The 14,922-nt window shown below is 39.1% G+C and overlaps 1 protein-coding gene across 2 annotated transcripts; it reads left to right on the top strand.

The window, feature by feature from the left end:
- Positions 1–523: 523 nt before the first annotated feature.
- On the top strand, positions 524–14,894 carry LOC306854966 (UDP-glucuronosyltransferase-like). Of its 2 annotated transcripts, none has more exons than XM_079393311.1 (5): positions 524–1,675; positions 8,612–8,743; positions 9,507–9,594; positions 10,602–10,821; positions 12,903–14,008. In XM_079393311.1, the coding sequence occupies exons 1-5, from the start codon at positions 758–760 to the stop codon at positions 13,180–13,182; spliced, it is 1,638 nt and encodes a 545-aa protein (XP_079249437.1). In that variant the 5' UTR covers positions 524–757; the 3' UTR covers positions 13,183–14,008. The 2 variants fall into 2 exon arrangements, with proteins under 2 accessions (XP_079249437.1, XP_079249438.1); XM_079393312.1 differs by lacking the exon at positions 524–1,675 and adding an exon at positions 5,899–6,869 and having other exon boundaries at positions 12,903–14,894.
- Positions 14,895–14,922: the final 28 nt, after the last annotated feature.

Here is a 14,922-nt window from a genome sequence, read left to right as displayed (position 1 = left end):
AGTATAAATATATACATATAAATGTGTAAATATTATTTTAAATATTTTTAAATTAATATAATATATTTATATATATAATTCATATAATATTGTAAATAAAATATTTAAAAAAAAATTATATAATGTATGTGTGTATTTATATATAATAAATATACACAGTACACAGATATTATGTAAACAACACCTTTTATTTTGGATGAGATTAATCACGATTAATCGTTTAACAGTATATATTTCTGTCAACTTTGCATGTTTGCAGAATTTTTGCTGATACTGCAGGTCATTGTGTCACTTGCACAGCAATATATTAGCCAGTCACTATGGCAACATTCACACATTCTGCAAAAAGTTTTGAGCCTGATTGAGATCCTGAGCACTGGAGCCATGACGGTATGAAATCTGCTTGGAGTTTTCAGAAATGGTAACAAAGGTCCTGGGATCTCAGCCAGTAAAAAGAAGGCAATAGTTAAGCAGGACTTTGTACCTGCATTTTTGCCGAGGTCTTTGTGATACATCTGTTTTGGCTCTTTTTTTTTTAACTCTCTTTAGTCAAAGTGATTACTTTTGTCTTTTCTGATTGTAGCTCACTTTCAAGAATGGTGCCTAAACTAACATAATTGATTTAATCACACAGTTGGTTAATCCTGCAAGGAATTCACACAGAAAAACAAGTCTTGATCCAATTTGTTCCATACGGTGAAGAGGAGAGACTCAGAAAGAGTCAAGTTATACAAGACGTTAATGACTCATTGCCGGAATGCATCTCTCCTCGACTACACACTGTGAGCATCGAGAGACAAAGATGAAATTGGTTGCATTTGTGGGGTGCTTCATGCTCATCTTTGCAGCTGTGGGAGCGACGATACAGCCTAGAGAACCTGGTTGGACTGGTTCACTTTTGGTGGTGCCGATGGATGGGAGTCACTGGACTGGTGTGAAAGTTGTAGCGGAGGAAATGGGCCGCAGGGGACACAAAGTGACGGTGGTCATTCCAGAGGTCAGTGTACTGCTAGGACCTGGCAAACACTACACTACTAGAACATTTCCGGTTCCGTATGGAAAGCAGCAACTGGATGAACTCCAAGCTCGGAATGCAGAGGTAATGGAGAATAAGCAGCTGCCTTTGTTGGAGAAGATCAGCACCAGAATTAGTAACATGAGGAAATTTGTGGCCCTCCAAAGAGCCACAGCTGAGAGTCTCCTATTGAACCAAGATCTGGTAGACTTCCTGAGGAAGCAGAAGTTTGATGCTGTACTCACCAGCCCAGCTGTACCAACTGGTGCCATCCTGGCTTATAACCTCTCTTTACCTGCTGTGTATATGTTGCGAGGCTTACCTTGCGGATTAGACTCGACAGCCACAGCCTGTCCGAACCCTCCCTCTTACATCCCAAGGTTCTTTACAAACAACTCCGACCGTATGTCTTTTCGTCAACGTGTGCTGAACTTTCTAGTGAGCATCGTAGAGCCGTTCCTTTGCAGACTGATATATTGGTCAACTGAGGATGTAGCATCCCGTTTCCTGCAGAGAGATGTAAGTGTGGCAGAGATCCTGCGCAATGGAGCCCTGTGGCTTCTGCGGTATGATTTTAACCTGGAGTTTCCTAAACCCTTGATGCCCAACATGGTTCTGATCGGGGGGATTAACTGTGCCATAAATAACCCTCTTACTAAGGTGAGTGCAAAATGTTTGAATGGATGCTTAAACACAAGATAAAAAATGTTTGCTTCATCTATATATTTGCTACATCTGGTCTAGAAGTGGGTTTAAAGCTTAAGCTGGTCCTAAGCAACTGGCTCCTGCTCAGGACCAGCCTAAACAAGCTCATCATCAACTAAGGACCAGCTAAAACCAGCTGCCATGCTTCAAAGCATAGTAAACCAGCTTAAGTTCCAACCTAATAACCTGGTTACACTGAGGTGTGTCTTTGCACTTTGCACTCCTTTTGCTGGAGAAGCTTCTGATTGCTTATGCTTTATAAGAGATTAGTTATATCTTGTAGAGTCTTAGAAATGAAATAAAACTTCTGCATCATGATATGTGGTTTTTGTTTCTCCAAACATAGTTCAAGTTTTAACAATGCTCAGCACTGCCAATAAATGATTATTACACTGGCAATGTTGTAATCATGAGCCTGCAAAATCCGTGTGCAACCAGCAAACTCTGTAAAAAAAAAAAAAAGTTTCCCAATTTTGTTGTACAAAGATGTTTTTTTTTTTCTCGTGCTTGCTTTTTAATGGATTTTGTTGTGTAAAAAAAAATACCATAAATAGGGTTTTAGAATGAAGTCCCTCCCACATTCTGTGTCTAGCCAATAAAATTCTGGAAAGCAATATTCTTAGTGTCTATGTCAAAATCCACTAGTTGATATGTTTGTAATGTAGATAGTGAGACAGAGGTAAAGCTTCATCATTGTCATTCTTTTTGAAGTCTTTGGTTAGAAAGATGCACTGCAGAGTAATTGTATGTCTAGTGATCAGTATAGTCTGTTCTGCAGCTCTGGAGCAGGGTAGGAGCAGTTGGACTGGGAAGCTGTTAGTGGTGCCTATGGATGGAAGTCACTGGACAGGGGTGAAGGCTGTGGCAGAAGAGATGGGACGTAGAGGTCACACCGTGATTGTGGTGATTCCAGAGATCAGCATGCGCTTGGGTCCAGGCAAACATTACATCACAAAGACGTTTCCGGGCACATATGGGCAGGATTTAATCGACCAAATGATTGTGGAATATATTCATGAGTCAGGGCAGTCCCTACTGAAGAGTGTGACTTCAGTGGTGGCCCATATGAGAAAGATTATTAACGATGTGACCTCTACAGCTGAAGGTTTGTTCAAGAACCATGAGCTTATAGATTTTCTGAGAGAGCAAAACTTTGATGCTGTTTTAACTGATCCTGCCCTACCAATGGGAGCCATACTGGCGTATAATCTATCCGTACCTGCGGTGTACATGTTGAGGGTATTACTGTGTGAATCTGCAGCCACAGCCTGTCCAGACCCTCCTTCATATATCCCACGTTTCTTGACACGAAACTCAGACCGCATGACTTTTAGTCAGCGTGTACTGAACGTTTTTGTCAGCATGCTGGAACCGCTTATATGTAAATTCGGATACTGGCCCTTTGAGGAATTGACGTCCAATTTCCTTCAGAGAGATGTGAGCCTGATTGAGATCCTGAGCACTGCAGCTGTCTGGTTGATGCGGTATGATTTCAACCTGGAGTTCCCCAAACCCCTGATGCCCAACATGCAGCTCATAGGAGGACTTAACTGTGCAATTAGGGACCCACTGAAAAAGGTTAGCATCATCGTTATACTCACTACATGAGACTCAGAGTATCAAGTACATTAGATATCCACAACAAAACTATGCTACATGACTCAAAACAGATTGATAAGGCGATGAAAAGATCAACTTTTCAGGCCATGATATATGTTTTAGAATGTAAAGTGGTGAATCTCAGTACTCGTTATGCGTGATTAAACTAAGGACTTTTCAAAAGTCACTACATTATCTGCTGGTAAACCCAGGCTGAAAACAGTGACAAAGATCCTGGGATCTCAGCCAGTAAAAAGAAACAAAAGACAAATTGGACTCTGTATCTGTTGTAAGTAATTTATGACCAGGGTCATTTTGGGTGAACCTAATTTTGTAGCAACATTCTTGTTAGTCCTACTAACAACATTACTAACAGCCAGTCAGATTTTAGGATTTAGTGTTAATGTAATTTATATAGTTTTATAGTTTTAAATTCTAAATAATATAATGAATTGGTCAGTTTTCAAGAATTTCATAAGTGTGTTAGAATGCAGAATATTCACAAAATTGCAAGTCATGTTGTGTGATTAAACATTGTAAAACTAATGCATTTCAAAAGACAATTTGCTGATAAATCCAGGCTGGAAAGGGTGATAAAGGTCCCAGGATTGCAGCCAGTTAAAATAAGGCAAAATACAAGTGGGATTTTGGACCACCTAAGTAATTCATTGTCAGGGACTTTCTGATGCATATCTTCATTTTAGTTAAAGCACTTACCTTTTTTCTCTTTAAGAATATTTGAGAATAGTCACAAAAAAAGTGTTAAAAGCAGAGAAGGAGAGTGACTCAATTGCAAAAGGCATAAAATATGTTTTTTTTTGCCACACCAGATCAATTAAAATGTAATGTCTAAATGTTAACTTTAAACTGTTCATTTTAAACTCATCTTAGCTGAACACACAACAATGTTTGAACAGGTACAGCAACCAAGATAGCAAAGTAGGCCATGTCTGTGTTGTAAAAAATATTTCAGTGACAAAGCATATTTTAATAGTAGGCTATGGGTTAAATCAAGATTGCCCTTCACCCACAATAGCTGATAAGTAAAGTTAGGACTATGTAATGATTTGTAGCAGTTATATACTGTATTACTATATTTATTCTGTGGTTTTCCATGCAAAAATATATATTTGCACTTACATAAAGTAGACTAGAGCTGCATGATTATTATGTGCTCTTTTGGTAAAACAGGCTTTTCTTTGTTTGGCCCCTTCACTAATACTCAGTTTGTTTTGTTTGTTAATTATTCTTTGTACAACACAGCACACCAAGTGGTATTCTGGTGGTTACCATTCTTCCTCACAAATATATTTTCTTTATTTGAGAATGTTTTTGTTTCATAAAATTATGACAGGTGTCATTTTTATCTCTTATTTGCTGTCCCAGTCCTAAAGAGATAAACAGCAGTTCAGTTGTTAGTGTAGTATTCCCACAGCATGGCTGGGTGGGGGATGATTCTAATGCAGACATATTATAAGAGTTTGCATGTGGCCATGACTGGGTCAGTGGATCTTACCGGATTCATTGTTGTAGCTGGCACTATTTTTGGTGCTTGGAATTTGTGTGGCCACACACGCTTGTTGGAAAAATCTGATTGTTGCTTGTGTCATTTATGCAGATATTAAGTGTTTAAAATATTACACCAGTACATGGATAAAGTGAAAAAAAAAAAAAAAAAAGTTTAATTCCTGCAAAGCAAGTAGGCTACCAACAACTGGAACTGCAACTGACTTATAGAAAAGTGGTGGTGAATCCCCCAATGTAATAATAATAATTAGTACTGGAAGTATTTGAGGATTTATTTATTTAAGAACTTTGTTGCTACAGCTGTTTGAAAATAATCTGATTATCTGTAGTTTAAATAAAACCAGCCTAAGGATTAACCGTAAGAAATAAGAGACTGTGAGAGAACTATACCACAGTGAATCTCACTCCTATTGTTTTTCTCACAACAAATACAGGCCATTTCCCTTTATTGGCAAAGTATGGTATGTGGGTATCAATGTTGTGAAATGCAATTTAGAAAGCATCTGTGGGAGTGTTGTTGGTCAGGTTCTCTCTTGAACTGGGGAAATGGGAAGGATAGGAGTGGCGAGCTTCTCACGCACGCTGGGTTTGAGGAGAGGGGGGAGGTGCTGGTGGGAGTTGCTTTTTGCTGACCTGACAACAGTTACAATTCTTCCTTCTTATGCGCTTGAGTTCATAAAGCTGGTTGTAAATTAATCTTTGAGTGCTTGTTCTTTACTTAGAAACTGTGTCATATGTTAAATACTAAATCCATGGTTATTCCAGCCAAGAAACTGTGGTGTACTGTGGACATGTTCAAGGGCTTCTGCTTTTAATTTTGAATTTAAGTGTTTAAAGATCTGTCTCACAGATTTGTAAAACACTACTTCTGTTTTTTTATGTGTGTAATTTATGACTGTAATGAGTAGAGTGTTTCTTGTAAAAAAAATTGTACTTAATATGGAGTGTTGTGTAACATTGTGCTTTCAGGAAATGTTTTTCTTGTGATCTTCAAACCAAAACACGGACAACTGCCGTGCTCTCTTGTTCTTCCTTTCGCTCTCCTGTTTCTCAGTCACACATGGGAGAGTGAAAACACAGCCCCTTTTCCTGGAGGAGGAGCTTTCTCCTCTCCTTTTCTTTCAGTGTTTGTGTCTGGTCTTAGGCAGACCCAGTTATGCTGAAGGAAGGTTGGCTGTGGGGGCTGGGTCCAGGGTTGCTGCTGCTCTGGCTGGGTGCCTGGCTGAGGCCTGCGCAGGGTGGCCGGGTGCTGGTCATGCCTGTTGAAGGCAGCCACTGGCTCAGCATGAAGGTGTTGGCGACAGGACTGGCCCAGAGAGGCCATAACATCCTGGTCCTGGTGCCCGAGACCAACATCTTGATCCAGAGTTCAGAGCTCTTCCGCACCGAGACCTTCCCGGTGAAGATCTCCAAGGAGGAGCTGTCCACCAGCTTGAAAGGGTTTCAGGAGGGGGTGTTCAAGCGTAGCCCTGCACTGATGGACATCGTCATCCAAGTGGGACGGCTGCTGAACTTTACAGGAACGCAGGTGGAAGGATGTGAGTCGCTGCTTTACAACGAACCTTTGATGCAGAAGCTGAAAGAGGAGAACTTTGACATGGTGCTCACCGATCCTTTTCTGCCCTGTGGACCTATTATCGCTACTGCGCTTGGTCTCCCCGCGGTCTACTTCCTTCGTGCCATGCCTTGTGGCCTTGACATGTTGGCTTCACAGTGTCCTTCTCCTCCATCTTATGTACCTCGGTTTCAGTCTGGCAGCACTGACAAAATGACCTTTGTAGAGCGCGTTCAAAATTTCATCATGAATGGTGTAGAGCTGGTGCTGTGTCGAATAATGTATGCCAGTTTTGATGAACTTGCTTCAAGATACCTGGATGCGGATGTGACATACCAGGAGATCATCGGCCGCGGAGCTATCTGGTTGCTTAGATATGATTTTACATTTGAGTTCCCCAGGCCTCTCATGCCAAATATGGTCCTTATCGGGGGCATCAACTGTTGGAAGAGTGCGGAACTTTCTGCAGTAAGTCACCAGAGGTGCCTTTTGGATTTGGTCAGATTAGCAAACTGCAAAATACAGAGGTTTAATGTTTTTGCCTTTTATAAATTAATTGTTAATTAAAGTTCTTAAACGTTTTCAGTAGTGACTGACTACAAGTCCTAGGATGGGATTTCCTAAGGATGAAATGTTACATCTGTGGCTGGTTTTTTAAAGGTTAGGTTGGGGTCATTGTCGGAAATATGGGTTCCATTTTTTAGCTTTGACATTGGTGCTTTGTCTTAACATGCATTATAGTTACCCTCTTACAAACATAACCCATGGTAATATGACTCCTTTCTCTAGGGCACTGGTAACCTAAGGCAACGCAGCGTGTTCACTGTATTCTTTGGCACGCAACCTCCTCCATTGCTTTCCCTCTGTTGTTTGCCTTATCAGCCACCCTTCCTTCCGTGAGGAACAGTTTTATTTTTTTTCTATGTTTTTTTTTTTTTTACTGTCAAAACAATGAGTCTTGAGCTCCGAAAACCCTGGACACTATGTTATTGTGTGATGTGTGCAAGCATAGGTTCGGAAATATCATATAAGATCTAAATTGAGATGAAAAGCTTTGGTGGTGATTAAGGGATAATATGAGTCTTGCTGATGAAGCTGTGCGAGTACATAATGCAAACATATCTGCTTTTTCTGTGCTACATATCTAGTTTATATGGGTGTAACGGTACACAAAAATGACAGTTCTGTACCTCAGTTTTGTTTTAAATTAAACAGTGGTTCACTAAACAAATTGCTCTTTCTTCAAATAAATTCAGTTATAATTAAAATTTGCTTAGGGAGAAAATATACCTCAGCTTATGCTCTAAAAGGGAGCCCTTTTACAAAAGATTACAACTAACAACAGAGCCCAAGCTTAAATTCAATTACTATTTATATTTAAATATAATAATAATAATCAACACTCAACTTAAAAAATGTATGCAAACCTGTAAATTGCACATAATGCATTTTTTAAATTAACTTCTAAATTATAAATGTTCTATTGTTGAAATATATTCATTTACACAGTGGCGGTCATAACTTGTTTTATAACAGATTTATTTGAACATATAATAAAGATTTAACTAACAGGTTAAGTAAAATATGCGCATAATATTTCTGGAAATGCTCTTCTCTATAGACTTCATAGAGAACTAACAGCTGCATGTGAACACTGATGACATGAGGTAAATGAAATGCTATGCGACATTTTGTTTACAAGCTGTTTTACGGACATCGTTCTGCGGTTGAAACACTGATTGTGTGAACACACTACATGAGGAAAAACTACATGAGACAGGAGATGTTCATTCATGTTTATTTCGTGCTAAAACTAGTAGTAAAGAGGAAGGGATGATCACGCTCCCATGCAGCTGTTTGAACTAAGGCGTTTATACAGCAATCTGTCACACCACATCAAAGACTGTCAAAATGGCATTTTTTTGTTTGAATTTCCTGAAATAATAATAAAAAAATGACAAGATTACACTTTGTTTCTTATCAAAATTAACAATACATAAACAGTTATAAGAAGTTTCCAATGAAGTTCCAGTTGTGCAGTGGTTAAAACAACACGTGTACCGAACTGAAAGGCACGTATTGAAAATGTTTGGTACGAATAGGTGCAACGTTACACCCCTAGCTAGTTTACAATGTTGAGTTATACATGTCACAAGGTCATTATTCAATTTTGGCTTCTTATTCTTTGGCTTGCTGTCTGTCTTTTGCAGGAGGTGGAGGAATTTGTTGAGGGCTCTGGAGAGCATGGTATTGTGGTGTTCAGTCTGGGTTCTCTGGTCTCCTCCATGCCAAAAGAGAAAGCTGCCATCTTCTTCAAAGCTTTCAGTATGATTCCACAGAGGGTAAGAAAGAATTTAAGTTGGAATGCCATACATTTTAGAAACTACATACTGGCAGGAAATCAAGTTATTCTGGTGCAATTTAAATTGTAAAACAAGGTGTAAAATAATCCTTTGAACCACACACATGTACTAACCCAAGGCTTAGAGCTATATCTTCTGTGTAAACATTGTGGTGCGTGACTTACCATTCTGTTCAGCATCCCAGATGTTCAGTCTCTCAGTCAAGGATTGTAGGGTTTACGAGTCCACATTTCCCACTTGTTTTCTCAGCACGTTAAAGTGTAACACTAAGTGGAGGCTGCATGCAGAGCTTTAGCTATAGCTGGGGAGGAAGTCCAGGAACATCTTGTTCTCATTAAAGTTATTGTGTGTGCTGAAAAGGGGGTTTGGCACTCCACAGAATGCTCATTACTAGAGTGGATCTGTTAGACCAAGATGGAGTCTTGTGTCAACAAGAGCTGACTGTGACTTATTAAAGTTCCTTACATTGCCATGAGGCATGTAGTCATTTTTCAGCAACTCTTAAGTGCATGAGTAATCCATAAGCCTCTACTAATATGTAGCCTCATATTAGCAGACTACTTGTCTACTTCAATAGAAATTATTCCACAAAAAGTGTACTAAAGTAATGGTCTAAACTGGTAACCTGGTTCCATTGTACAACTTGCCTTCATAAGATGGCTTCAGGAGGACTGCCAATAGGTTAATTGGGCTGTAGTTTGTTTTGAAAAAAAAAACAGTCTGAACAGTCACTTTTTTCTAGGTTCTCTGGCGGTATACAGGTGAGATTCCTGATAATGTCCCAGAAAATGTCAAACTGATGAAGTGGCTTCCACAGAATGACTTGCTTGGTGAGTTTCTCTGGTCTGTTTTTACATGTTATTACATATTATTATTATTATTATTGGTTCATTTTTTTAGCTATGCAATGAGTAGCTTAAAGCCATTTTAGGTGTATATGACTTTCTTCTTTCAGACGAATACAATCAGAGTTATATTAAAAATGTCCTGTTCTTCCCAGCTTTATAATGGCACTGAATGGGTGTTGATATTCAGCAGTCCAATAGAAGTCCAATAAAGTGCATCCGTCCATCATACAAAGTGCAAAGGAAAACCAGTCTCCTCTTGGCTTATATTGAAATCCTCCGACAGTTTTTATTTACGAATTGTACGTCTAATTTGTGACTGGTTTGTTTTGCTCTCTCCTCTGTGTTTCCATGTTTATTAGGCTGCTTCTCACCAGAGCTTATTCTATGCCTATGTCCTGTCATCTGCTGGACGCCACTCTCTCGTGATTGCGTGTACAACAGTTAGTGGAAGCTAGAGATTACAGTCGTTTAAAGTTTTCTTTTTTTTTTTTGTTTACAAAAATGCATCTCTTCACTTATTCACCCCCTGAATAAAGGCCTTTTTATGATGGATGGATACACTTTATTGAACTTATTGGACTACTGAAAATCAACACCCATTTACTACCATTATAAAGCTTGGAGAAGCCAGGACATTTTTCAATATAACACCAATTGTACTTGTCTGAAAGAAGAAAGTCATATACACCTAAAATGGCTTTAAGCTACTCATTGCATAGCTAAAAGAATGAACCAACACCTGGGTGGGTGATACATGTTGTAATAACATGTAAAAACAGACTCACCCAGAATATTTGTTTTGTTTTACCTTTTTTTTTTTTTTTCAGTACTAAAACTATTTTCAGGTTTAATTTTTTTTTTTTTTAATTTTAAAAATAACTTTTGGACCCCGTTTTCATAGCATATCATATGGCATATCATCATCTGCTGTATGTGCCACTTAGTCCTGTAAAAAGCAATGTGACTTTAATTCTTGTCATTTATTAAAGGTCACCCCAAAGCAAAAGCCTTTATCACTCATGGTGGGACGCATGGAATCTATGAGGGCATTTGTCATGGTGTGCCCATGGTGATGCTTCCCCTCTTTGGTGACCAAGGTGACAACGTGAACCGCATGGCGACTCGAGGGGTGGGAGTGGTGCTCAGCATCCATGATATCACTGTAGAAACGCTGGTCAATGCTCTCAACACAGTTATTAATGACAGCAGGTGAGAGTTTACTGATTTTTAACAATTTTCCCATTGTCTCTCTCTCTCTATATATATATACACTCACCGGCCACTTTATTAGGTACCTGTTCAATTGCTTGGTAACACAAATTGCTAATCAGCCAATCACATGGCAGCAACTCAATGCATTTAGGCATCTAGACCTGGTGTGGTGAAGACGACTTGTTGAAGTTCAAACCGAGCATCAGAATGGGGAAGAAAGGGGATTTAAGTGACTTTGAACGTGGAATGGTTGTTGGAGCCAGACAGGCTGGTCTGAGTATTTCAAAAACTGCTAATCTACTGGGATTTTCATGCACAACCATCTCTAGGGTTTACAGAGTATGGTCCGAAAAAGACGAGTGTGGACGAAAATGCCTTGTTGATGTCAGAGGTCAGAGGAGAATGGGCAGACTGGTTAGAGATGATAGAAAGGCAACAGTAACTCAAATAACCACTCGTTACAACCAAGGTATGCAGAATACCATCTCTGAACGCACAACACGTCGAACCCTGAAGCAGATGGGCTACAGCAGCAGAAGACAACACCGGGTGCCGCTCCTGTCAGCTAAGAACAGGAAACGGAGGCTACAATTCGCACAGGCTCACCAAAATTGAACAATAGAAGATGCCTGGTCTGATAAGTCTTGATTTCTGTTGCGACATTCAGATGGTAGGGTCAGAATTTGGCGTAAAGAACATGAAAGCATGGATCCATCCTGTCTTGCCTCAATGGTTCAGGCTGGTGGTGGTGGTGTAATGGTGTGGGGGATATTTTCTTGGCACACTTTGGGCCCCTTAGTACCAATAGAGCATTGTTTAAACGCCACGGCCTACCTGGCCATGTCTATCCCTTTATGACTACAGTTCAAGTTCAAGTTGAGCTTTATTGTCATTCTGCTACATGTGTGGACATATAGTGGAACGAAATGTCGTGTCTCGCAGGACCACGGTGCTACATACTAGATAAACATACAAAAATGCAAGTATAAGAGAGAAGAAAAAAAAAAGAGCATCTTACTGTACTTATACTATAACTACTATACCTAGTATACCTAGTTGCCTAGACATACACAAACTGAGACTGTACAAGAACTTTACATATATACTGTACATGTAATTGTGCAAAAAGATAGAAATAAAAATAAAAATTGTATATATATTTCGTACATTAAATTGTTGTGCAGATTAAAGAGAGATTTTGTGGGAAGCAGCGCATAGTGCAAAAAGATTTGTAGTGCAATGCTCAAGTAAACATTATTTTGTAGAGCAATGCTCAAGTAAAAAAAAAATTATTGAGTCTTTGTAGCAGGGAGTGTTTATAGAAAGTGTCTAGTGTGCATATAGTGAGATGAGTGCGTTACAACAGGTGGTTTGTATAGCCCACTCACCTGTGTGTAGCACACTCAGAATTGCACTTAGGAAAAGTTGTCAACTGTATTAATGAGTTGGGTGAGTGGGGGGTCAGAGGGGGACAGGGAGATTGGAGTTAAGAGCTCTCACAGCCTGGGGAAAAAAGCTGTTGAGCAATCTGACAGAGCGAGCTTTGATACTCCGGTACCTTCTACCTGATGGTAGGAGCTGGAAGAGGTTGTGGGAGGGGTGGGTGGGGTCTTTCACGATGCTGGAGGCCTTGCTGGAGCATCGTGCAAGGAAAATGTCCAGGATGGAGGGGAGAGGGGCACCGATGATCTTTGCGCAGTGTTCACTGTCCGTTGTAGGGTCTTGCAGTCAGCAGCACTGCAGTTCCCATACCAGACAGTGATGCAGACACTTTACTCAAATGGCCTCCACAGTCACCAGATCTCAATCCAATAGAGCACCTTTGGGATGTGGTGGAATGGGAGATTCTCATCATGGATGTGCAGCCGACAAATCTGCAGCAACTGCGTGATGCTATCATGTCAATATGGACCAAAATATCTGAGGAATGTTTCCAACACCTTGTTGAATCTATGCCACGAAGAATTAAGGCAGTTCTGAAGGCAAAAGGGGGTCCAACCCGGTACTAGCAAGGTGTACCTAATAAAGTGGCCAGTGAGTGTATATTGTTAATGCATTGGTTTTGCTGTGTTCCGCAGCTATAAGCAAAGAACGGAGAAGCTGTCGGCCATACACAATGACCGTCCCATGCAGCCCCTGGATCTTGCAGTCTACTGGACAGAGTTTGTTATGAGACACAAAGGGGCAGACCACCTGAGACCTGCTGCTCATGACTTGAACTGGCTTCAATACCACAGTCTAGATGTGATTGGCTTCCTGCTTTTTATCGTGCTGATTGTAACTCTAGCAACATTTAAATGCTGTGCACTTTGCTGGAGACGCTGTTGTAGAAAATTGCAGAAGAGGAAGGAAGACTGATCATATAGAGATTTAAAAGTGGTATTTCTTATAAAAGCACACATTTTCCCCATCTACCGTTTCATTTCAGGTTTTCAGAAGCAACGTTACTTTCATCACCTGATAACTGAGCCAGTAAAGTCTTTTAAAAAGCCACAGTTTTGTAAAGGGGGAGCACACATCAAGATTTTGAAGCAGTTTCACCTGTAAAGATTTTGTTTCTTAAGATATTAGTTTTACATGCTTCCGTTTTGATATCACTGACCACTGTTCACCTAAAACTGTAGCCACCAGCATTTTATTTTTAAATCATTCAAAGCAACCCACTGTAAGCTAAACAAACTGCAGGTTCTAGCTCTCATAATCAACTTTCTGGATAATAAAATTTTCCTAATCAGGGCAGATGGAGTGTATAATATGACACAAATTAAAGGTTGTGAAAGACAAATATAAGCTTGTCTCATTTTAATAACTAATGTTTTCTGTAATTTTTTAATACAAGGTCCAGTAGCAGTATTTTCAATTTCCATACTTCATCGACTTTATGGTCAACATCAACATCAAGGCATTCAGCATTTTTATATGAACTGAATTGTGTTTTTCCCTGCAACTTCCCTCCTAGATTTTCTTTAATTTCACTCCTAAATGACCACCAATCAATTTTTGCAAAAACAGCAAATTGTTGTTGTGCACTTGTAGCAAGGATCTGAAAAATCACACTGTAAACTTGAAAAATTTAATTCTAAAATATGAATACAGCAATGCGTTTTTTGTTTATGAATTACAGCAAAAACAATCATTTTTAGGTGGTGAAGGGTGACTCGTTAAGCTAGTGATTTGAAATTATTGAAGGAAAAAATACAAAAAAAAGCAAAGTAGATTTATAGCCTTTTTATTCATAATACTTTCTCTTTGAAGTCTCTGAAGGGAGAAGAAATGAATTATATATGATAAGTTATTTATTTAAATGACAATTAGATATAGGCATATGTTTAAATCATTTGATATTACAGTTGTGCTACAATTTGGTTTGATATATATTACAATTTACAAATTCTACATATCTACTAAAAACTGATCAGATCAGCCCAAATTTAATCATCACTTCACATCAACTTTTAAAGCCATATATGGTCTACTGCTCTACGGTCTGCTCTAGAGAGTGATCTATCAGGCTACAATCCACTATGCTCATTAAGGTCAAACTCCAGCCTACTGATACAGTACCTAGAACTATCAAAACTATCAGACAATAAGGATATATTTGGTATAATGTGTATATGCATTATTATTGATATAGTTTTATATAGAAGAGAAGGGAATTAAGTGAATTACTGAACAAGATACTCAAATCTCACATCTTGCATATTAAAAATGTATTCAGTGTACACATGATTAATACTACAGCATGATGTAACTAGATATTTAGCACATGTAAATGAATTGTCATGACAAGAAGGATGGGGTCTGGTTCCTCCCAAAGATTCTGCTCTTTACCAAAACAACTCACAGAGTTGCTTTGCCTTGCAATTTTGGAGGATTAAGTCATGGTTTTTCTGTAAAGCTGCTCTGAGAAACAATATGTATATCTGACAATATGTATTTAAGCGCTATACAGATAAACTTCACTTAGCTGGACTAATGACTGAAGGTACTCTTTAATTAGCGAGGCATTAGCACTGTGACTGCAATAGAGAACTTTGTATTAGCTGCCACAGGAGGTGACGATACACAAATAAATATAAATAATAATATACAAAT

Source organism: Barbus barbus (genome assembly GCF_936440315.1).
Source record: "Barbus barbus genome assembly, chromosome: 35".
Taxonomy (NCBI): domain Eukaryota; kingdom Metazoa; phylum Chordata; class Actinopteri; order Cypriniformes; family Cyprinidae; genus Barbus; species Barbus barbus.
This window is presented reverse-complemented; position numbering and strand designations above follow the sequence as displayed.